Source organism: Cavia porcellus, unplaced genomic scaffold, assembly GCF_034190915.1.
Source record: "Cavia porcellus strain 051 isolate PalLab524CR breed Dunkin Hartley unplaced genomic scaffold, mCavPor4.1 scaffold_10, whole genome shotgun sequence".
Lineage (NCBI taxonomy): Eukaryota > Metazoa > Chordata > Mammalia > Rodentia > Caviidae > Cavia > Cavia porcellus.
Genome location: NW_026947493.1, coordinates 85371605 through 85395531, shown reverse-complemented (window position 1 = coordinate 85395531; position 23927 = coordinate 85371605). Strand labels below are relative to the sequence as shown.

At 48.6% G+C, this 23927-nt stretch overlaps 1 protein-coding gene across 5 annotated transcripts in view; it reads left to right on the top strand.

Moving 5' to 3' along the window:
- Window positions 1–23927, top strand: part of Dpys (dihydropyrimidinase) — a 54777-nt gene that overhangs the window by 5096 nt on the left and 25754 nt on the right. For all 5 annotated transcript variants that reach the window (XR_010050286.1, XR_010050285.1, XM_063257767.1 and 2 more), the window contains exons 2-4: window positions 10985–11143; window positions 13780–13959; window positions 15083–15272. Coding sequence is in view for 3 of the 5 variants with exons in the window: in XM_063257767.1 (XP_063113837.1) it covers window positions 10985–11143; window positions 13780–13959; window positions 15083–15272 (529 nt within the window). In the remaining 2 variants the exon portion in view is untranslated. The remainder of the gene's footprint in view (window positions 1–10984; window positions 11144–13779; window positions 13960–15082; window positions 15273–23927) is intronic.

Sequence of the window (23927 nt, the reverse complement as noted above, 5' to 3'; positions counted from 1 at the left end):
GTAGAAGATTTGTTATCAGCAAAGAATGTAACTTAATTTCCTTCTTTCCTATCCAAATTCCTTTTCTTTCTCCTGTCTAACTGCCTCACTGTTTCCAGAGCTGTACGGAAGAGGCGTGGTGACAGTGGACATCTTTGTCTTGTTTTTTTTTTGTTGTTGTTGTTGTATTTTTACTGGTACCAGGGATCGAACTCATGACTGCCTGCTTGCAAGGTAGGCACTTATGCCGCTGAGCTAAATCCCTAGCCCCTTTGCCTTGTTCTTGATTTTAGAGAGAAAGCTTTCAGTTTTTGACCATCAGTGTGATGTTGGGTGTTGGTTTGTCATAGATGGCTTTTATCAGATTGCCATAAAGACCATCTGTTCCAATTTTCTGTAGGATTTTTTTTTTTTATTGTGAGCAGGTGTTGGACTTTGTTAAATGCTTTTTCTGCATTTATTGAGATGATCATGTGGTTTTTTTGTCTTTGTTTCTGTTAATGTGGTATATTATATTTATTGATTTCTGTATATTGAACCGTTCTCATATTCCTAGAAAAAATCCTATATGGTCATGGTGTATGATTTTATTGACAATTTGCTGCTTTCTGTTTGCCAGTATCTTTCTGAGGATCTTGCATCTATGTTCATTCGGGAGATTGGCCTGTAGTTCTGTTTTTCAGTTAGATTCTTGTCTGGTTTTCCTACCAGGGTAATCAATACTTGCTTTTAAGAATGAGTTTGAGTCAATGAGTTTGGGAATATTGCCTATCTTTTGATCTCATTAAGGAGTTTGAGGAATTAGCATTGAATCATCTCTAAATGTCTTGTAGAATTCAGCAATGAATCTGTCAGGGCTTTTCTTTGCTGGAAGCTTTTAACTACACCTTGTATTTTGTTATCTGGTGTTGGGTTATTCAGGCTTCTTATATCTTCTTGTTTCAGTTTTGGGAATTCATATGGATCTAGGAATCTTTCCATTTTATCTGAGTTTTCCATTTTATTAGAGTACAGGCTCTCAAAATAGGTACTGGTGATCTGAATTTCTGCAGGACTTGTGGCTTCACCCTTTTAATTCCTAATTGCATGGATTTGAGTCTTTTTTCCCTTTTAAAAATAAAGTTGACTAAGGATTTGTCAATTTTATTTGATGTTTCAAAGAACAAACTCTTAAATTCATTGATTGCATTTTTTCTTAGTCTCAATTGCATTAGTTTCTGCTCTGGTCTCTATAATTTCCTCCCTCATACAAGCTTTGGGCTTGACTTGCTCTTCTTTTCCTAGAAGGTTCAGCATTAGGCTATTTAATTGAGATTGCTTGGTTTTTCTGATGTGGGAATCCACTGCTGTGAATTTCTCTGGCTGGACTGCTTTTATTGTACCCTATAAGTTCCAATATGTCATATTGGCATTATCATTTAATTGTGGAAAGTATCTGATTTCTTAATTGCATTTGTGACCCACTGGTCGTTCAGGAAGGTATTATTTAATTGCTATGTGTTTATGTAGTTTTTGTTGGGATTTTCTTTGCCACTGATTTCTAATTTCATTGTCCTATGATCTGATTACATGCAGGGTTTAATTTCAGTAGTTTTGCACTTACGTAAGCATGTTCTGTGAGTTAGTGTGTGGTCTGTTTGGGAGACGTTCCATGTTCTGTTAAGAAGAACACATATTCTGTTGCTGTGGAATGGAATACTTTGTAAACATCTACTAAGTCCATTTGTTCAAAGGCTTGGTTTAGCGCTATTTTTTTTTTTTTGTCTATTTTTTTATCTATTTGTCACAGTGGGGTAGGGAGCTGCCCTGTTACAGTTGTATTAGTGCTTATCTGGTTTTTCATATTGATTAGTGTTTGTTTTATATATTTGGGTGCATCAGTATTTTGTGCATATATATATATATATATGTTTATTTATTTATTTTTCATGTACATATTTATTATTATTATCTCTTTCTTTTGGATTGTTCCCTTAACAAGCATCTAGTGGTCTTCTTTTTGTCTTTTCTGATCAGTCTTGGCTTGAAGTCCACTCTGTGAACAGAGGAGCGATGCCTGCTTTAATCTGGGTTCCTGTTCCATGGCGTACTGTTTTCCTCTGTTAATTTTAAGTCTATCAACTTGCTTTTGAATTAAATGTGTTTCTTGTATACAGCATATTGTTGGATCTTGTTTCTTGATCCATCCCTGCCAATCTGTTTCTTTTGGATGATGACCCGTGACTATTTTCACTGATGATTATAACTGATACGTATTTTCTTAACCTTGTATTCATTTCAAAACTATTGTTGGTTCCCTTTCTTTTCCCTCTGTTTATCTGCTTGCCTCGCCCAGTGGCTTCATTCATCGGGATTCATGGAATTATCCCCATTGTCATTTTCTAGAGTGTTCTCAGAATTTACTGGAGTGCTGTTTGTTGGTCATGAATTTCTTCAGGTGTTCTTCATCAAAGAAGTATCTTATATTTGAAAGATAATGTTGCAGGGTTTGAGTTGGAGATTGTTTTCTTTTGGGGCTTGAAATACTTCAAGCTCTCCTTTACTCAAAGGTTTGCTTGAGAAGTTTGCTGTAATTTTGATGGCTTTTCCTTTATATGTGATTTGTTTCATTTCTCCAACAGCTTTGATTTTAATTAATTAATTAATTAATTTAATTTTGTTCCAGGAATCAAACTCACCACCTTGTGCTTGCCAGGCAGGCACTTGTACTGCTGAGCTAAATCCCTGGCCTTCTCCAATACCTTTTAATATTTTGTTCTTGTGTTGAATTTCTGGAATCTTGACTATTACATACCTTGATGTAGTTGTTTTCTGATCATGTCTAAATGCGGTTCTATATGCTTCATTTATCTCTAAGTCAGATGCTTTTTTTCTTGTGCTCACAAAGTTTGCTGCTATTATTTCTATGATCAGGTTTTTTGTGTCCTTTGTGCTTTCTTCCATTTTTTTTCATTATTTCCAATTAATCTTATGTTATTATTCATTGCATCATCTAGCAGTTGTTGCATAGATTTTCATAGACTGTTGCTATTTTTAAGAAGTCTTTCAATTGGTGACAGCTGAGTACAATCTTGTTTTCTGGGTCTGTTATCCTGTTTTCACACTGGTTGATTCTTCTGCATACTGTTTCAATGGACTTTTTAACTTCCTGGATATCTGTTTGCATCTGTTTTATGGAATCCAGTTCTTTCCTATGTTGGGTATTCATGATTTCCATCACTTTCCTAAACTACTCTAGTTTTAAAATCTGTATCTACTCTAGATTTACTAACCATGTCCTTCATTATGGTCACCATCTCTTTAGTAAACTGCAATTACTTCTGATTTTTTTTTGAGCATTCATCAGCTTTGCTACTTCTGCTGCTACCATATCAGAAAGTCCAGCTGGGTGGCTTTAGATTCTTCCACCTCAGCATCTCCTGGATATGCCTTGGGCAAGCTGGAGGTCTGGGGTTCTGTCTTGCTTCTATGTTTTCTAATTTTTATTTGTTTTCTTCATTGATGTTTATAAATTGATTATGGTAGGTAGCTTTGTTACTAGTACCAAGACCTCTTTAGGAAATGACTTACTTTTCAGAGATGATGTCTCCTATGCATAGCTAGCTTTTGGCTTGTGATTCTCTCCCAAAATCCTGCCTCTTCAGTTTGTTAGGGATTGAAGGTTGGTGTCTGTTTGTCTGGACACCAATTCTTTGGTACTGGACTATAGTATTGTTATGACCCCTAGAAAATCTCATTATTGGCTTATAAGGGAGAACAATTTATCACAATAACCATGTCACTTTGGCTAAAGCAGTACAACCAGTAACAAGATTAGCATCAAGCCAGTCCCAAAATGACAAACTGTGGTGACTATTAATTTGCCACCTTTAACTATCAGTACAAGATTTATAGTTATAAAACAAAATCTAAAGAAAATTGTATATAATAAAAATCCACTTAATAAAGCAACTTTACCCTCAGGGAGAAAATTTAAAAGGAATAAGAGGAAAAATAGAGAAATAAAAGAAAAGAAAGTGTTATGGTTTGTATTCAGATGGCCCCCCAAGCCTCATGCAATCATGGACGTGGTTGAATCCAGCATTCGTGATTGGTTCATTGTCTAGCACTGGAATTGACAGTGTGAGTGCTGCACCCACCAGGGTGGAGCTGACATACAGTGTAAGGGCAAGAAGAAGGCGTGTGTTTTCTCTTTTGTGTGGTTTACTCTTGCTGTTTTTGCAGGGGCCATGAACAGGGGCCCCGCCATGCCACCCTGCCTTGGAGCCAGCTGAGTATGGACTGTTTGAAAACTCCAAAATTGTAAGAAGTAAACCTTTCCTTCCCTAATTTTGGGTGTCAGGTATTCTGTCGCAACAATGAGAGAAAAGTAACAAAGACAGAAAAAGATTAGAAACAATGCTGAAGGGCAAAGGAAGATTCCTCAAGCTTCAGGAAACTGGAGAAGAGCACAGGACAGGAAAAAAAAAAGAAGAAGAAACAAAAAACAAGAACAAAGTAAAACAAAAAACGATGTTCACATTAATGAAGAAACAAAAATAAGAAATAAAATGACAAATAATGCCCCTCCAAAAAACCAAAGAAAACAAACAAAAAGAAACTGCTCTGTAACCTCAAGCCTGTGATCATCTTCTGATGCTGACAGTGTGGTGGTCAGAGTCAGAGTCCAGAGCAGTGCTGGTGACCCAGAAGCCTGCAGCCGGGTGGGGCGGGGAGAACCCCAGCAAGCCTGCAGGAGGACTACCTCGGGGTACAGACTCTGCTGCCTTCAGCTCCATGGGAGCCCAGCCTGATCCCAGCCTCTGACTGTGGGGTTGGGCTTGAGTCTTCACCCAGCGACACTCTGGGTGTCCCCTGGCTCCCTGACCTTGGACACCTCCCACGGACGTCCTCACCCAGTTGCTGTGGGATTTCAACACTGGGAGCCCTGAGTCAAAGCCAACCCACAGCTGCCCTGAGTGTAAGGCTCGGTTGACTCCGCCCTAAAGCTGCAGCCAGCTAAGCACACTTTCCAGCACGGCTGTGGCTTGGGTTGCGGTCACTCACTGCCTGCGACGTGCTCCTGTGGACTTGGTCCTTTTCTCTCTGCCTCCTCTCTCTGCACTCCTGTTCCGTCTCCTCACTGTCTCTGCAGGTTCCAATTTTTCCTTCAGATCCTTCCTGGGTCCAGGGGATCCACCTGCCTCTTTCCTCTCTTCCCCAAGTTGTTCTTTTCCAGTATCTGGATTCTTAATCTTGGGAAGGTTGATTTATTGCTGCTTATCATCCTACTGTCTTCCTAGAGTTTCTATAATATTGGGTTCTAAACTGGATATGGTGTGCACAGTATAACCTCAGTGTTGTAGTCCAGGGTTACAAGAAGAACAGTTACATCAGGACACAGAATTTATAACACTATTTTATGATGGTCACTCAGTTAAATACAAGAATGTGCAGGAAATCTGTCTACAACACTAAAGATGTAGAAAATGTAGCCAAGGGCCTGGATCCCTCAGCAATGTCCTGCATAAGTCCAGCAGGAGACGTAAAGCCCATGACAGTGCCTCCCACAAGTCCAAATGGAGGCCTAGAGCCCACAACAAGGACTCATGTAAGCCTGTTTCATTGTCTGCATAGGGAAGGTCCAAAGATCAGTGGTGGAAGCTAGAATTCTGTGCCAGTGGGATGAAGGAGCTGTGCAGTAGGTTGAGGGTTCTACAGCGGAGCCAAGAAGGGACACTCAAAATAAGGACCAGGGATGCCCTGAAAAGTGCCACAGCCATCCTCAGCGACAGTGAGGTCTTGAGCCCTTCCGACGATGGAACATTCATGTACATGTCAGGAAGCCAGCGTAACAAGCTTCTCCTGGAGATTAAACAGCACACATCTTCCCCTCTGGAGCCAGGAAGTGATGCTCAATGTAAGGACCAGAGTTCCCCCAAAGAAAACTGCAGCTCTTTAATGACAAGGTCCTGAGCTCCTCCAATGATAATGGCCGAATTCATATCAGGGAAGCCAGCACGCCAAGCTCCTCCAGGAGAACCCAAGGCTCCAACACCTCACTCTTCTTCTCCACAATCCTTTTTATGCTGGCAACTTTGCTCAGGTGGCCATCAACACTCAGCACCATGCTGATTTAATTCAGCTGGTGTTAAGTTGACCACCAGTTTTTAATCCATAACACTCGGCTACTCAGGAGGCTGAGGCAGAGGATTTCGAGTTCAAGGTCAGCCTAGACTGCACAGTAAGTCACTGTCTCAAAACAATTGAGTTCTTGGGAGAGGCTGAACATTATGACAGGTGTGACAGTACCTTTTCTCAAAAACTCTATTCTCAAATGTCTTCTGCTTAAAATAATTTTGTGCTTTTGTAGGGTCTGTGTCAGACCCTAAATCCCAAATAATACTAAGCATTCTCAAGGCATTGAGTTGATTTCATTAATTCATCCAAGAAGTGCTGGTCGCCAGTCCCCCCGACTCTGGGCTTCCTGGCTGGTGCAGGGGTTGCAGCAATAGAAACTGTGGTCACTGTTCCCAGGGGCCCACGCGCTGCAGGAGCATGGATGGGCCTGTGATTTGGGCTTGAATGCTGATGACTGTGACTGTTTCTGAGTGGACACTTGACGCTTTCCTTCCTGCGGGGTCCCCAGGCACAGCTGCTTGCGAGCCCAGGTGGGCTTCTGACTGGTTCCTTGTCTGGCAGGTGCATCGTAGCAGCAACCCAGTGACTAAACCTCAGCACCTCTGTGAGTTTGTCCTGCTTGTGCCAAGGAACAAATTGGGGGAGGACACATCAGGTTTAGGGTCACATTCTCTGCATCAAGAGGGAAATGGCATGTTATGGGAAGTCCTGAGCTCCTGACTCTTCCCAGTGTTCTCTGGAGGTAACAGCAAGAACTTTAAGAATTAGTTTACAGTGGAACAAATTGCAATATCTAAATTAAGATATTCTCTGAGGAAAGAGACCCAAATTTTATTGTAGAGTTCCAGTGGGCTCTGATGAGGTGGCAGGCTTTGGACAAAACTGACCTCTTGCCCTGAGGTGTAGAGCCTACATCTCACATGAGCATTGTCTCCAAAGGATCTAGGAGGCCACACGTCCAGGGCCAGCGTGTGTTTGGGGAAACGACATTGCACACTGAGCTGCACGGCCCGTAGCTTTCCCAGGTTGCAATGTAACTTTGGGAGAACTGGCCCTTAAACATTTGGAGAGTTTTTCTGTGCCAGGTTCTCTGGTGAGCAGAAACCTCACTTAACCCGGAGCTCTTCCCTCTGGGCCACTGGTCCAGGCAAGGGAAGCCGCAGGAAGGGAGACTGGGGAGGGGGGCAGGTAGCCTGAGTGGGCACGGTTGGTGGATTGGATTTGAGGACTCAGGGGGGTGCAAGAAGGGGGTGGCAGAAGGGATCATAGGAGCCTGCTTTGCACAGGTGGATGCTAATCGGTCACCTCATTAGTGCCTCAGAGCTGGTGAGGTGAGAGGTCAAGTGTGGGGGAGCAGTGCACCCCTAGGTTTGGGATGTGAACTGAAGTTGCAGAGCTAATGGCTGTGAGGATGCTGAAAATCCAGCCCAGAGTCTTTCTCACTAAAACTGAACTCTACTCTTGGGGTTCTTTGGTTTTACTTGGATGGAATGATCCAAGTACTTGGATGCCATGATCAAGTTCATGAAACAAAGTCATTTGTTTCAGGACGAGTTTAGAAGTGAAACTTTGGAAAATGCTTCGGGATATTTTCAGTACTGATTTACAACGTGGTACATTCTGGGACGTAAGAGCCACTGTCACTGGGATGCACCTGTGACTGCCACCTTCAGGCTTGTAAGAAGAGCATCAGAATAGTTCAGTCCACTTGATGTCTGTGTCCTGTGCACACATCTTCACCCTCCCGTCATCCATGAGTGAAGCACGCTTGTCTTACAGAGTGTACACTTTGTATGGAAAATTTAGCAGGAGGAAAATAAAATGTAACCACCCGGAAATCGGCCCAGAAACCTTCCCGGGCTCAGGGCAGCCTGTCCCAGAGCTGTCCCGGGGCTCATTTGAAGTCATCTTGCCTGGCCCCCACCTGGCCCTTCAAGGATTCCCAGTGCACTCCCACAAGGCACCCACTTCCCTCTCCCCCAGGCTCTTGGGCATCAGCCTGTCCACTGAGAGGACAGGTGTCAGAGCCCCTCACACTCAGGATGGTCCCCGTGGACTCAGCTGTGGCCCTCCTCTGTCACCCTGACAGGTCTCACCCTGCACATGACCTCTGCATCTTCCACTGGGGGTTGGCCATTGGCACCAGGTCTCCAGCAGCCCCTTTTCTGTCGTGAGCCATCAGCCAGCCAGGTTACCAGTCGGTTCTTTGCTGGGCTCCTTCCTCTCCCGAAGGCCTTCCCAGGCTGCAGACTGGGGATGGGATTCGAGCCCAGCCAAGGTGACTCCTGACCCAGGAAGGGCACCTGAGGGTCAGAGGTCCCGATGCACAGGGCAGCCTCCCAGTGTGTCCTGCTCCTCTCGTAAGCCCCTTCCCAGGACCCTGGAGTCCACCCCTCCTCTGATTCCCAGACATCTTTTCTCAGGACCCCTTCCAGGGAGCTAGGTAAGTTTTAAACCCCACATTCACAATGCCTGTGCTGCTGTTTATTATCGAGTAGGTTTGTCCTAAGATCTGGTTATTGTGTTATAATCCCCAACTCACACCCATCTTCCTGTGTGGACCACACACCTCCAGGGCGGGGTCTTGGAGTCTCTGTGTGACCCTCCCCCCACCCTCACCCCAGTGACGCCTGCACGTAGTAGACCTATTAAACAGCGGTTTTATTAAGGTATAATTGGCACGTAATAGAATCTAGCCACTTTAGCGGCACTCCTCATGGGTTTTAGTATATTTAAGGGTTGTGCAACCATCACCACAATGCATTTTTAAACATTTCAGTCACCCTTCCCCAAGAAACAGTGAACCTTTCCATGAACCTTTTATTCTCCCTCTGCTCTCTCCAGCCCTCCAGGCCCAGGCGACCACTGACCTCCCACCGTGCTGTGGCGGCACCCGTGGAGGCACCCTCCACACCAGGGTCCCAACACAGTGCAAGGGCTCCTGCGACAGGTGCTTTGACTCAGCCCCACATGGTGGACACTCAGGAGTGTGGAAATGCTGAGTCATTTTGTGGAAGGGACCTGGGCCCCTGTGGACTTGGGGGGAGCTAGGTTCCCATGGTGACTGAGGATCTGGTTTCTCCATATCCCACAGGTGGTTGGCTTTTCACAGGAAAGAGGAGTTTTTAAAGCTTGCGTTTCTAGTTCGGTAATCCTAGAAAAGTACTTCCTTCTAGCATGTGAATTAACTGGGAGTTCTATGTAAAGATGCCCTGCTGGATTTGCAAGACTCTTAGAAAGTGAGAACATGGATTAGTTTTCAAATAAAAATGTAAGACCTGAGACTTGAAGGTCAAGTTTTGCTCTTCAAGAGGAGTTTCTTAGGAAACGCAAACACGCATTGTTCTGCACGAGGCCGTGCTAGTTAAAGGTGGACACGAAGTACGGGATCTTGAACCCGAAGTCAGGTTTCCAAAACCAGAAATAACTGGGGTGAGGCCAACTTAAGGAGAATTAAGGAAAATTTAAACATCTGTGGAAGAAAACAACAAAGAGGAGATAGAATAGTGCTGGCACGGGGTGGGGTGCGGCAGGGGCTGCAGGGTGCATCTTGGGGGCCTTGGGGTGGGGGGCGGATGCGGTGTGGAGGGAGGCTCTTGGCCCTGTGCCTGGTGTGTCTGGAGGTGACCACGAGGAAAAGCGGGACAGTCCTGGTTCTGCTGGATAATTCATCCCGAGGGAAGCAGACCGGCCCTGGCCGTGCACGAGCTGTGCCCACGCCGTGGTCAGGGCTACGGGCAGCCTCTGTGCTGACTCTGGGTGTGGAGCCAGAGGCGCATGGAGGTGGGAAAGCACTCAGGACTCCACACGGCAGGGCTGAGGCGCCCGCATTCTCCTCCCCCAATCCAAGCACTCGGGCTGCCTGGCGGTTTTAGCTGAAATGAAATCAACTCTTCGAGGCATCTGACTTTGTTTTTAAATTAGTTGTAATGTCATCCCCTGCACCAGCAGGTGTAGAGATTCAAGGGAGGACGCAGGGACCGTGTTAAGAAGATGTACTTTACTCCAGAGGCAGGGAGAAACCTTTTTAAAATTCTCCTTTGATTTCCTTTCGGCCCAAGATACCTATGCAATGACCAGTGCAGGAGACTGAAACTATCCACCTCTCAGCATTGATCATTACTTTGTGGAGAGGGCGTACCTGATTTCCTAGCTGCTGCGGAATGCTCTGTGCTTCGTTGTCAGCTGATGCCCTTCGAGCAACAGAACAGCAGATCTTTTCCTCTGTTAGTCAGTCTCTCCCCATCCATCCTCCCCGCCCATCCTCCTCCTTAACCTTTGGAGCTACTGGTCAGTTCTCGCTTTGGAAATGCCCCTGTGTGATGTGGATTTGTGTTGGGGTCTAGTGAGTGTGCACAGAACTGGAGAGAGGCCAGTGGGTGACTGATAAAAACAGTCAAAGGGTGGGAAGTAAGACAGCTTGGGGTGGACGGATGGAGGGCACGGGCATAAATCACAGAACAACAAAGAAGTCACGTGGTGGTTTGGGGGCTGGAGAGGCAGAAGCTGTCCCAGATTCTGGGTAGATCTTGGGTCAGGTGGATAAGCAACTCACCAAGAAGCAACCTGAGAAGGTAGAAACTGAGAGGGAGGCTGGCTCCTAAGAAGAACTATCTTAATGTTTTCCACGGTTCCATTTTGGGTGTTTCCTGGACAGCCCTGCTGTTTGCTTGGGGTCAAAGCCACTCCTCGCCAGCTTCCTCATGCTCTGTGTGGAAGCAGCGTTGACAGCGGAAAGTCTGCCCCTTCCCTGTGGGTCTTTTAAGCAGACAGCAGCTTTGGGCTCTTTCCTGGGCCCCTGGGGGACCCTCACACTTGCACATGAGGCGACAAAAGCCCGGCCTCGGGTGGGCGGGCGGCTCACTGTGGAACCTCTCTGGCACAGGCTGCTCTGGCGGGAGGCACCACCACCATCATCGACTTCGCCATCCCTCCAAGGGGCGGCTCTCTCCTGGACGCCTTCGACACCTGGCGGCGCTGGGCCGACCCCAAAGTCTGCTGCGACTACAGCCTGCACGTGGCCGTGACCTGGTGGAGCGAGCAGGTGGGGTGTCCCTTCAGGTCCCCTCGTGCTCACTGCGGACAAAACTGGCAACTGAGGCCAAAGGGCAGGGGTCCAGAACTGGCCGGGGGGGGGGGGCTGTGGATGCCACTGCCTATTCTGGGGCCACCTGGTGCCATTCCACCCGGGGGCCCTCGTTCCCCGGGTCTAGCAGGATTGATTACAAGCTTTGAACTGAAAAGATGATTTTGAGAGCTGCTGAAGTATGTTTGCGGGGAGAAGCGTTCTTTCGGGCTTTAGTCACAGCTTGTTCGCCCGCAGGCGCCTTCACCGAGAGTCCTTTCACAGGGAAGGGCTCACGGGGTGAGCGGTATTTGAGTAACTTATGTTCCCAACTCCCCTCCAAAACTGGACCTTAGACTCTGGGTTAATATAAAACGCATACTCAAGCTGTAGCAAATAGTTCAGCCAACATGATGGCACAGTTTAGAGTTCACAGCTCAAGCTGATTCTTCTCAAAAAAAAAAAAAAAAAAACTCAGAGAAACAACTGCCATGCGAAGCGATGCTCTGCTCTGTGTTGTGCCTTTGAGGCCTGTTCCTCCCTCCTCCCTTCTCCCTCCTCCCTCCTCCCTTCTCCCTCCTACCTCTTCCCTCCTCCCTCCCCCATCCTTCCTCCTCCCTCCTCCATCCTTCCTCCTCCGTCCTCTCTCCTCCCTCCTCCGTCCTTCCTCCCCCCTCCTCCCTCCTCCCTCCTCCGTCCTCCGTCCTCCCTCCTCCCTCCCCCCTCCTCTCTCCCCCCTCCTCCCTTCTCTCCTCATTTCATCTCCTTTCCTCCCTGTTACTGGACACGACGGAGCACAGAGGATGAGCGCTCCCCTGGCTTCTCACTCTGGATTATGGGAAGACATCGCCGGTGAATATCCAAGTACAGATTCCACGCGTGCTGTAACCAAGCCCCGCGGAGGGTGGGAGGCACCGAGGTCAACGCCTCGGGGTCCAAAGCCCAGGGTTGAACCTTGGGCAGGGTCTCCTCCAAGGAAACCGTCCGGGCCACTGTGCTGTGCAGTCTCCGGGTTGCTTGTCTCAAACCTGCACCTGGTCTCTGCCCCCGTCTTCCCACACGGTCCCCTGCATGGGCAACTGTGACACAGTGTCCTCTCTTTAAAACCACTGGCCATGTGGGATTAGGTCCACACTAAGGACTTCATCTTCACCACAACTGAGGTGGCTCACGGCACACGTGTCACCCCGCATCCCCACATCCGCAGGTGGGCGGGCGAGCCCCACACCCCCTTCACCCTGGCTGTAGCAGGGCTTCCGTCCCTGTGCCCGAGCAGCACGATGGTGTGGATGACAGGACACTTGACAAGGGAAAGGCCACTGTGCTCACCGGGCAGCATCCTCCACCAGCCCCTTCGGAAGCCGGCATGTGGCTCTGCTAACCTTGTGCAAGTGTGGAAAATCTGAAACTGTAGAGAAAAACAAACAAACAAAAACGAGGTGCACGGCAGCACCCCCTGTCTTCTGACAAATCATGGGCTCAGAGCATCGCTCATCCATTCCCAGCACTGTAGCGTTTCTTTCCATTTAATTTTCTGTATTAATTTGTCACCTAATTCCGTGGTGCTTACTGAGAGACCACTACACCCGGCACCGCCCTGGAATGGCAGAAGATGCCGCTCCCCAGACCCCAGGCCATACAGGTAACCAGCGGACTGCGCAGCTCTGCAGGGAGAGAGGCGAGCTGAGCCAGGGGCGCCCAGCTGTCGACACTGGGGCTGGTGTCATCTCCTCGTTTTTAAGCTTTGCTAATTCAGCCGAAAAAGCTAGCATTGTTTTATTTTGCACTTTTTAAAAAACGAGTAGCAAAGTTTACCTTTCTGCGTGTTAATTAGTCACTTATTTCTACTCCATGAATTGTTGGGTAACTACTTCATCTGGGCTGCTAAGGTTTTTCTTAGAGTTGAAAGAGCTTTTGCTCACGAAGACCGATATTCCTATATTTCTACATTTTTTATTTGTGTGTTAATCTATAGAAATTCAACTTTATTTGCTAATCTCTGTAGTTTCCCTATGAGTTTTTAATCCACCTTGAAGCTTGGACCAGGCCTAAGGGGCAGTCCCCAGTTCCTTCTGAGCCTCCCTGGCCCATTGCCCTGGGCAACCCCGAAGGCCCCAGTTCCTGAGCAGTCCAGCACCCAGAGCTACCTGTCCCCTGCCCCCAGCCTGCCTGGGCTCCACGTGGAGGTCCCGCTCCTTCGGCCAGGCCCTGCCTGTCCACCACTGTGTTTTCTCCCCCTAGGAACCCGTCCTGCAGCTCTGAGACCTGACCCTGAGCCCTTTCCCCCACAGCCTGGGCTCCTTCTAAGTCCACGGCAGCTCCCATTGCAGCCACGTGTGTTATCTTTGCTTTCTATTCAGAGACAGAGCAAAGAGTTCTATGTGCAGGGATCTGAGCACTTGGAGGAGAACTGCTGTTTCCTGAATTATTCTGTGCACAGCAGCAGCTCAGCAGATGAAATGGGGGATGGCATGGGAGAAAGACCAAGGGTTTCCCTGCCTGTTTTGGACCTAAACTGTTGGCCTTATTTTCGTGTTTTGTGAATGCACCTTGCTGGAGAATGTTGGAATTATCATTGCAGTAGAAGAGCGATTGTCGTGTTTGTTGCCCCTTAGGTCAAAGAAGAAATGGCCATCCTGGCCCGGGAGAAAGGTGTCAGCTCCTTCAAGATGTTCATGGCCTACAGGGACCTGTTCATGGTGCGGGACCCAGAACTGTACGCTGCCTTCGAGCAGTGCAAGGAGATTGGAGCTGTCGCTCAGGTCCACGCAGAAAACGGAGACATCATCGCAGAGGTAAGCACGCTCAATCAGCCCTGGGCAGACATGAAAACGGGCTGTGAGGATGCTCGGCCCTCTGGAGGCAGGTGACACATTGGAAGAGCAGGACCCGCAGGCTGACTTGGGGTGGGCGGCTCCCTGGAGCCTCGCTCTGCTTGCTTGAGTCCCTGCATTCGGATTCAGCCTGCTGGCTCACACACAAGAGGAAGGATTTCTCCGTTTCATACCTGCTGCCTGCTCGGCACCACAGTTTCCTGCTTTGTCCTTAGCAGCCGCAGCTGCTGGTTCTGAACCGGACGGTGTCTATAACCCGAGCCCTACCCAGTGTGGTAGATAGATGTCTGCTAAGCCCTGCTTTTTTCAGAAACAGGGTTAACAGGGGCTCTGCAGGAGGCTAGTGAGTATGTATTTCTGGTTGGTTCCCTTATTGATGCCCAAGGGGTTCCCCATCTGTGGGATTGGAGAAGCCATCTCTCTCCCCATCCATATCAGCTGACCTTTGCTCTCCTGGCTCCACTCCCACTAACGTGGGTGGACGGAGGCTCCGCAGCTGGGGGCCAGCGGAGCACTCAGGGGTGCGCAGGAGCTGTAACCAGCCAGGGTTTAAAAGTGACCCTGCTCTTCCGGCTGTGCGGCGGCCATGTCTTTACTGGTGGCCAGGACTCTGCCTTTTTCTTAAGAATGAAATCCGTTCTGGAAAGAGGAAGTAACAAAATCCCATCACCACAGAGTGGGTTGGGCTGGGAGCCAGGGAAAATGATTCAGTAAAAAAAGAGCAGAAGTTGGTAACAGATTTCTAGGAGTCCCTCAACAAGGACTTGGGTTTAGTTTGATTTTGCTGCTGTGCGCTGACACTCAGTCTTGAATATGGACCTTGCTTCTCGAAGCACTTGGTCAGAAATAACTTGCTATCTTGTACCTTTTCAGGCAACACAATTTGATGATGAAATGTGCACAGAGAAAGTTAATAGATGCATTGAGAATGTTGGTTTTATACCAAAGATACTTCATGCACACACACACACACACACACACACACACACACACACACTTGTGCCCACTGATCCAAAAGTCCCTGGGCACCTTCCATTTTCCTGTCTTGGTGCTGGTGTTACTATCTTTCCTGCTGTCTTCCCAGGGGGCCAAGAAGATGCTGGCACTGGGCATCACAGGCCCCGAGGGCCATGAGCTGTGCCGGCCGGAGGCCGTGGAGGCAGAGGCCACCCTGCGGGCCATCACGCTGGCCGATGCGGTGAACTGTCCCCTCTACGTGGTGCACGTGATGAGCAAGTCTGCAGCCACAGTCATAGCGGACGCCAGGAGAGATGGTGAGCCCAGGGACAGCCCCCCACCCAGCATCGGGCTGCACCTGCAGATGCTGCTTCTGCTTCGGGAAAGTGGCTCGCCGGTGGCCACTGCTTTTCTTCCTCCTGCCTCAGCAGCGCCTGCCTGTCTTCATCCACCCCACCCGCGTGTGGTTCCCTCCTCCGGCTGCTGTTCCCGCCCGCCTCTCTTCCTGGAGTTATCTCTCTCTTATCCCCCGGGCTGCATCCCAGTTCTTTCTGCCGCCTCCACAGTGCAGGCAGCCACACGCCAGGATCTGTAAGCTCCATGCCAAGCTCCGGGAATTTCCGAGAGGTTTGCGCACCTCCTTGGCTTCTCTGCCAGCACCTGTGGGGCTGGGGTGGGGCCCGTGCAGAAAAACGTTGTTTTGAATTGGTTCATAGGGCAGCAATTTTGGTGTTGGATCAGTTGAAGCAATTATGCAACAGGGTCTTTATGATGATTATTTTACGGTGTTAAAATGAAACTTACTTTTACCCCGAAATGCCTAATCACCTACCTCTCCTGTTCAGTCTGACTTAGAAGAGAGTCTCCTGATCTCAATACGAATTGGACAGAGAAATAATTCCACTTATTTGCAAGCACTGTCAAGGAGGGGTGAAAAACAAATTCTGCACATTTTAGTCAATGAGCCCAGCCCTCCTGCGGAGCTGGTAGCTTGCCCTCTCACTTGTGCAAACACAGCCCGTCTTGTAAGTCATCCTGGCTGGGTGCCTCCGAAACTGCTACCTTTTTATGATATGCATTACAAAAGCTATGAACCTGGATTTGGCACTGGTGCTGAAATAAATCTTCTCAAAATTGCTTTTCCATGCACGAAGGTTCAGTAAGGATTGCGAACCATCTGTACTTTTTAAATGTAATCCTTCAATATGCGCGTTAAGCTTGATCTACCCAAGCATTCAGGGCGTTTTAGTAGGGCTATTTCCGGTCGCTCCCACCGGGGCCCACATAGGCGAGGCCTGCTGTGTTAGAGCTGCCTCGGAAAAGAAGACGCTGCAATGCAGACTTTCCCACCAGATGGCGCTGCTGCCAACTGATGGACTGGGTGCGTTTCCCTTGTCACTCAGGCCGGGTGAGGTGCGAATAGGTTGCAGAACCGGCAGAAACGATCAGTCCTGACCCACCAGCAAGCTCCGTTTCCACAGTTCTGCCAGGGAGAGGCTTCTCTATCTTGCATATTTAGCACTAAGATAATATGAAAATCAGAGCCAAGGTCTGGGAAAGATATTCTACTATAGATGATAGAACACTTTATACTTTAGTGTGGGCATTTTAATTTTATCATAAATACATTAAATTCAATTTATGTGTTGAATGTGTAAAATATTTACATGATCCAAAAGTCAAAGTCATATATAAAAAGTACTCAGGGAAGAATGATTTCCTTCTTTCTTTCTCATATTCTGTAAGTAATTATTTTTATGAATTTATGTCTGGCCTATATTTGTAGTTTCCCTTTACAAAGAAAAACTATGTTACCTTCTGGTTTCCTTGTATTTCCTATATAGAAAATAGCATCCTCTGCACAATAGTGTGTGTGTTGCTTTTTTGTTCCCCCAGTTGAAACTGTTGTTTCGAAGTGCCCAGAGGTGCCCTTGGGTTGTTTCCAGGCTTTAACTCTCATGAGGAAAGTGTAGTGACAACCTCGTGTGTGTGTGTGGTCTCGTACTTGTGCAAGGCGTGTCAGTTGCCTCTCGCTATGGTAATAAATGGCCACAGCTTCGTGGTTTAAAACAATGAAGCTGTGTTATCTCGTGGTTCTAGAGATCAGATCGTGGACACAGATCTGTTGGATATCTCGGTCACTTCCTTGCCCCTGAGACTAAACACCCCGCACCCGCCTTAGGGGGAAAGAGCTACTTCAGCTCCTGCTCAGCTTGCTGCAAGGCAGAAGCAGACAGAAAGCAGGGCCTGGTGGGGAGATTTTCCCACCATGCAAGGGGCGGAGCCTGGAGAGAGACCCCCTCCCAAGCCTCGCCCTGGACCCCCTTCCTAATCACACACTCAGCGTGAACTCAGGGATGAGCACAGTCAGCCCTGGACATAGGTGGCTTCAGGGACTCTAGACCTGAATGTAACTCAGGGCTAGCTAGCACCGGGTGTCTGCAGGGCTGAGATTCCTGGGGGGCCTCAGGAGAGGAGTACTTGTCTTTTCTTTCCAGCATCCTGAGGCCACCGCCCTCTGCTCATGGTCCGCTCCGTGACCTTCAGAGCCCACAGTGCCAGGCTGTTTCTGGTCACATTGCTCCAGCCTCCTCTTTTCTCCTCTCTTCCACTTTAGAGACCCTTGGGTACCTTGAGCTTGCCTGGTTAATTTCCATCTCGAGCTCCCGAATCACATCTGTGAGCTTCCCTTTGCCATGTGATAAAAGCTACTCCCAGGCTGTATGGATCAACATGGGGCTGGGGCTGGGGCTCTGATATCCTACACCCACAGAAAGATGACTTTGAGGTAGATTCCTAGAGGTACACCTGCCAGCCTGAGTTTTTAGTAGATGCTGCCACATTCCTTACCTGGATGATCATGAATACTCAAAACATCATCCCAAACGTTCCCGGTGAGTAGTACTTGTGAAAAAGCCTTAATGCTCAGTCAGAGAGGCAGCAGAATTCCAGAACAAGTCAGGGAGATTGTCCATCCCCCCTACAACCCCTTCAGCAGGGCCTGTGATTGCTGAAAGCCAGGGGGCAAGAGAGGCTCAGAGATGAGCTGTGTGCGTGGGGAGTGCCTGTCTCAGCAACCCCGAAGACAGACCCTGAGGCCGTGGGGAGACCAAACCTGCTGGACCACACTGTCCTTTCTAGAAGGTTCCCCCACCCTGCCTGCACTCTGCTGTCTTCTGACCTCATTTCTGACCGTGAACAAACAATGGAGCTCTATTGACTGTGATCCTGTATCCAAAAGAACTCAGCCTGGCGTCTGTCCCAAGGTTTCCCCTCCATAGATGCCTGGGCCAGGCCCTCTGCGTTCCGGGAGCCCTGGACTGCAGCGCTGGGCTCAGAGAGCCTTGGCACCATCCCACACCCGCTGAATCACGGGAACCTCCCAGACTGGTATGCGTATTAAAGTCAGAAGCCCTGTTCCAGGAGACACCAGGATGCCCAAGTACTGCTGGCCTCTACTGTAGCAGCGTTGAATACAATGCGATTAAATTTGATTTCACTATTCAGTTGCCAACTCTATACCCAGCATGATCATAACAGCTAACGTTGTTTATTGAGTGCTTAATATGTGCCTGGCACACAGCACTGTTTTAATATCTTCTATCTCAGTTCAGGTTTTACTCTGTATTAACTCATCCATGCATCTCACCAATCACAGATAACGTACATTATCTTTTAAAACTTGTAATAGTAATGCTTCAGGCTCAACTTTATCCCTGTGTTGTGGCAGGATTAGGGGCTGGGAGATGACTGGGAAATTAAACACCAGATGGATTCACCAATGGGTGCAAAATCCAGAATCTAAGCCTGAATCCACTGGACATGAAAGCCAAACCTTCTCAGTTATTTCTCATTCACTTCAAGAAGAAATTGGGCTAGAGTTGGGGAAGTATGGACTCCAAGTTTAGATTTAATGAGTTCAGCTTTTAAAAAATTTAACTGATCTTTGGCTTTGGACATTATGCTTTAAATATTTCATTGAGCACATAATCGTCTCATTACATTCTTTGCTATTAAAAGTGTAGCACCTGTCAAGGATGGAAATGATAAAGTATTTTATGGAAAGTAAACGCCTCTTTTGCTCTCAGTTCACTCTTTGGAGCTATGATTTGAGCCATAGGTTCAGTGTTTGGTGGTCACCTCCAAAATCTTAATATCTAAGTGTATAATAGTCATTCGTGATTTTTCAAGATACCCTTGACTCCCATGAGAAATGAGCATTCTAGCTCACCTGGATTCTACCTTCACTTCCTGACATCCAAGTAGTGACTGTGACTTCAGCTGGCAGCTGGCTCCGTCTGCAGGTAGGCTTCTGCACCTGCTGCACAGCCTAAGACCAAGCTTCCACCGCCATGGTGCACGATGGTGGTGACACTTGTCCCTGTGTGTAGACAGAGCTTGGGAGAGATTGATGCCACTAAGTGCAATGCAAATCCACGTTACTTGAATCCCCCCCCCCCATGCAGAACAATTTTGGAGTTCAGGGTCACATTCTCTCCCCGTGCTCAGAGCAGAGCTCGCTGTGGTTGCTATGCAGTTACACCATCACAGTCCTGTAAGGTTTCTTGGTTTTCCCAGAACATTTCCAGTTTGCTGTTTTTAAAATGGGTTGAAAAAAGAAGCAAATGCTTTCTCCAGAGTCTCATGAGAGTTTCCAGCTTCTTCGCCCCACTCTGTACCCAGCCAGTCAGCCTGGGAGCGCCTACCTCGCACATGTGTTTCCTGGTTCCCAAGTCTCCTGTTTGCTCATAGTTGGGGAGTCTCAGGAATATTTTTAAGGAGAGGAGGGTAGGAGGTGCGTTCTGTGGTTTCTTGTCCTCACAGGTGTCCAGTGGTCTGAATGGGCGCAGGGCTCTGAGCTCAGTTACTTCTGTTTCGAAGGTGTGACCTTCCTCCCAGCCCTGAATGGTGCTGGCCTTTCCCTGATGACTAGTCTGACCATCTTGAATGCCCTCCTGTTTTCCTTCATCGTAGAGGTCTAGACATTTCTACTATTTTTATATATTATTTGGCCTTTTTAAAATGCCCTTGTGTCAGGTTAAAATGCCCTCTTTTAATCTGGAAGCTGAGTTTTAATCCTGAAATTTTTCCTTTGGTCATCGCCTTTCCCAGGAACAGGTCCTAGTCCCTCGTGTCCTGTAACTATTGTCACCTCTTAAACTCCTTCACCTTTTGCTCTTCATTTAGGAAACATTTTTATTTGCTCTCGCCAGCCTTCTAAGGATCTTAGCCTTTTCCTTACTTGGTCTTGAACACCTGAACACCTCCTTGTCTTTTACATTTGAAATGGGAAGGTCTACCTTACATCCAACACAAAGCAGTTTAAAGCTGGCTGTTCTAGAACATTGCAAAACTCAGAAGGAAACCATGTCCTGGCGCATGAGTTCGCACAGCTGCTGTAACAAAGGGTATGAGGCAGGCCGGTCGGACCACTCTCCTTGGCTTGGAAATGGCCATCTCCTTGTGTCCTCGAGTTATTTCCCTTCTGTGCGTCCTTTTCCTATGAGGACCCCAGCCTTACCAGCTTAGGGGTGCCCTGCACCCCACTGCACCTCTGTTACTGCTATCCAGACATTCTGTGCAGCATCCATGCATCCTGAGGGTTCAACATCTAAAATTTGGCCAGGGGCAAAAGGTCCAGCCCACGGCCCTGAGGTGACCGCAGGGTTCAAGGAACATGCTAAAAACCATACTTTCAGAGACATTAATTCATTTGACCATCACAAGATTGCCACCCTGACAGGACACTGTGATCCCACCTCACAGAGGACTGAGGCCGATTCACCCTGTGCGGAGCTAACAGGCTGCACAGTCTATGTGAGCTTAACTCTCTGCAATCCCAGCACTTGGGGGGCTAAGGCAGGTGGATTGTGGCAAGTTGGAGACCAGCCTGGGCTATGAAGTGAGCCAAGACCAGCCTGAACCACATAGCGACACCCTGTCTCAAAAAGACAAAAAAAAAAAAAAAAAAAAGAACACCCCCCCCCATAAAAACAGAGCCCAGGAAGTTTTGCCCTTGGGGAAATTTATTTTTATGTGGCTTTGTCTTCCCTCCCCCAGCCAGCTCAGCTTCTTTCCCCTCCCTAGCGGGCCACAGAGAAGTGCAACTCGTGGGTCCCTCTGCTCCCCACCCCGTGGCACACTCCCTTAGGCGGAGCTCTTTGGCTCTCTCAGGGTTAGGATCCAGGATGGAGACAGGTGAGAGGAGCTGCGGGCAGACAGGGCACGGCTCCCCATGCCTGCTGAGCGGTGGGAGGAGGCCAGTGTCATCTCCGGGACTCCCGGAGCCTTCTGGACACCAGTGGGATCAGGAGAGCCCGGCTGGGGACAGCAATGGTGCTCTTCCTTGTCAGTGTGGTGTGACCTGAAGACTTCTCAGCCAGTCTGCAAATAGCCCACAGTTGACTTAAACATTTAAAAACACGCGCTCCATGCCAAGCAGCGAAGGTGACGCTTTTTGTAATAACACAGCGATGGGATCTGCCGTCCGAAGAGAAGAGGTTTAGTTCAGGATGCAGCGCAGGTGACCTGTGTAGTCTGGGCCGGGAACTCGGCTCCTCGGGTGTCAGCGCCGTCCCTCACCCTGGCTGCTGCTGAGGTCGAAGAGGTCATCACAAAGCCACCTGCTGCAGAGGCTGTGCCTCCCTGAGCTACTTTCATCAATGTGTTTAGCCCACGTGGATCAGAACCCACGTGTCCAGGCTGATTCCCCAATTTATGGACCGCCTGGTCCCCAGTTCTCCTCCCCCTTCACTTCTTACAGCTTTTTGGCCTTTGAAAATGTCTTAGAATTAGAAGTTTTTACTTTTCATGTATTTATGGACACACACGGGGAGAACGCTGAATATAAGCCAGCTTGCAAAGAGCTTGAATATTCAGAAACATGACCTGTCACGTTCTAAGGGAGTGAGCCCTTCCAGGGAAACGAGCTGTCATCTGCTTTCAAACCAGCCTGCAGCTCCGGTAGATGCTGACACTTCTCATTTTTCCTGAGTGCCCTTGAAGTGGCGGAAGCTCTGAGCTGCTTTCCCACATCACCGCCGAGTGACTGAGCAGAACGTACCATGAGGATCTGTCCTCCAGGAAAATCCTGAGTCAGCAGCTCAGAAGGGCTGGAATCAGGTCTCTGAGTCCTCAGTGTCTGCAAGAAGCTGTCTCGGGACAGCCAGCTGCCTTTGTACTCGGAGGTAAATGGAGGCGACCGTCTTGCTGTCTCCCCAGCGTCTTGGTCCCTCTCGGGTCACCCGTCATGATCGCTGCTTGTTCTAGAGACCACAAGAGATGCAAGTGGAGCTTCCCCTTCCGGGAAGAGTGAAGCCGGAGTAGGGTGCCCGCAGGTGTTGACCTCACGGAAGCCGCAGGTCCGGCAGTGGCTAAGCTCCTGGGGCGTCGCTTTCACTGACCCTTAGACTTCAGCAAGCTGACCCCTTTACTAGTACCCGTGTGCAGGACATGACCTTTACCTCCCTCGTGTGGAGGACATAACTCACCGGTGGGGAACTCCACCTCTCCTCACCCTTCCCTTGTCTCTCCTGCCGTCTCTCAATTTCCCGTTAGAAATAGCCCTCTCCCTGCTTCTGATTATCTATCTTCTATTTTGCTCTTTGTTTATACTTTGGGTTTCTTAGACACTAGAAGCCATGTGATGCCTAAACTTGTGTGTCTGATTTATTTTATTTTATGGCCTCAAGGCGCCTTCATTTTCCTACAAATGACTCAAATGTATCCTTCTTTATGGCACAGTAGTACTCCACCATTCTCTATGCAGTTACCAGCTGATGGTCAGAGAGGCCACTTCCAAGCCCTGGCTGCTATGCATTGTGCTATACACATGGGCGGGCACCTGTCTCTCTAACACAATTTTAACTCTTGCAGGAAGATGCTGAGAAGGGGAATAGTGGGGTCAAATGGGAATTCTAGTTTCTGTTTTTTGAGGACTCTCCATGCTAACCTGGCTTTCGTGCTTCCTGGATTTTCTAGGGTAGCAGAGAAGACAGCAATGTGTGGGAGAACTGACCTGTGAGGCAGCAGGGTGCTGGGCCTTGTGCTCAGTGCTCTCCCAGGGCATCAGTTACTCTCAGCGCTGGACCAGGACTGTAACGACAGCTCAGCACCCTGGGAGCCGAGTGCGCTGACCTGCCGCGCAGCTCCCTTCCGAGCTCTCCCTTCTGACTGCTTGCATAGGACACGGTTGTCACCAGGAATCTGTGATTCTGACAAATGCTAATCAGACATAGGCTTCTGACTTTAAATTCAAATTCACTGAACTGTTAAGTTTTCCAATGCCGTCTGCTTTTGATGAGCTTATTTGCATGATTTTTAAAGTACCCATTTTGGGCTTCAATTTTATTATCTGGGTGTGCAAAGGTTACCAAGCTATTTGCAGCAGAGCTGTATGGAGGTGGTTTCCGTGTGCCCGTGGGAATCACTACATCTGTCTGGTGTAGCATTAACAGGAGGGCCACCAGAAGCCACACCCTGGGCTGCAGGCCTCCCCACCCTGCTCCCTGCGTGTGGGATGAATGTTAGTAACTGTGGGGGGTCACGCAACCCATGGCTGGGCGAAGGTAACAGTTCCCTGGCCCAGTAGGGTGTCTAGATTTCCTTATCCGCAGCTTTCTCCAGGCCTTGCTGCGGCTCACAGGATCCAGCACGGGAGAGACTCGCTTCCCACCCGCACCTTGGGCATCTCGGGGTGGCTCTGCCTCTGCTCCAGCATCTCTCCATCCTGGGGACCCATGGCGTGGCAGAACCCAAGACCACTTTCACGGCTTTTCTGGGAAGCAGGGTGTCACTGTCCCTCAGATCTAACTGGCGAGTGGGTAGGATCACCTGCTCCATCCCGCCATGTGCCGCGGCCGGATCACGGCAGAGGCGCCCTGATCACTACTGGCTCCTTTTCAGCCTTGTGCTTAGAGCAACGGTAGTTTGGGTTCCATAAGCCGAAGCTGCTTTCCTTGCGAAGGCTGAGC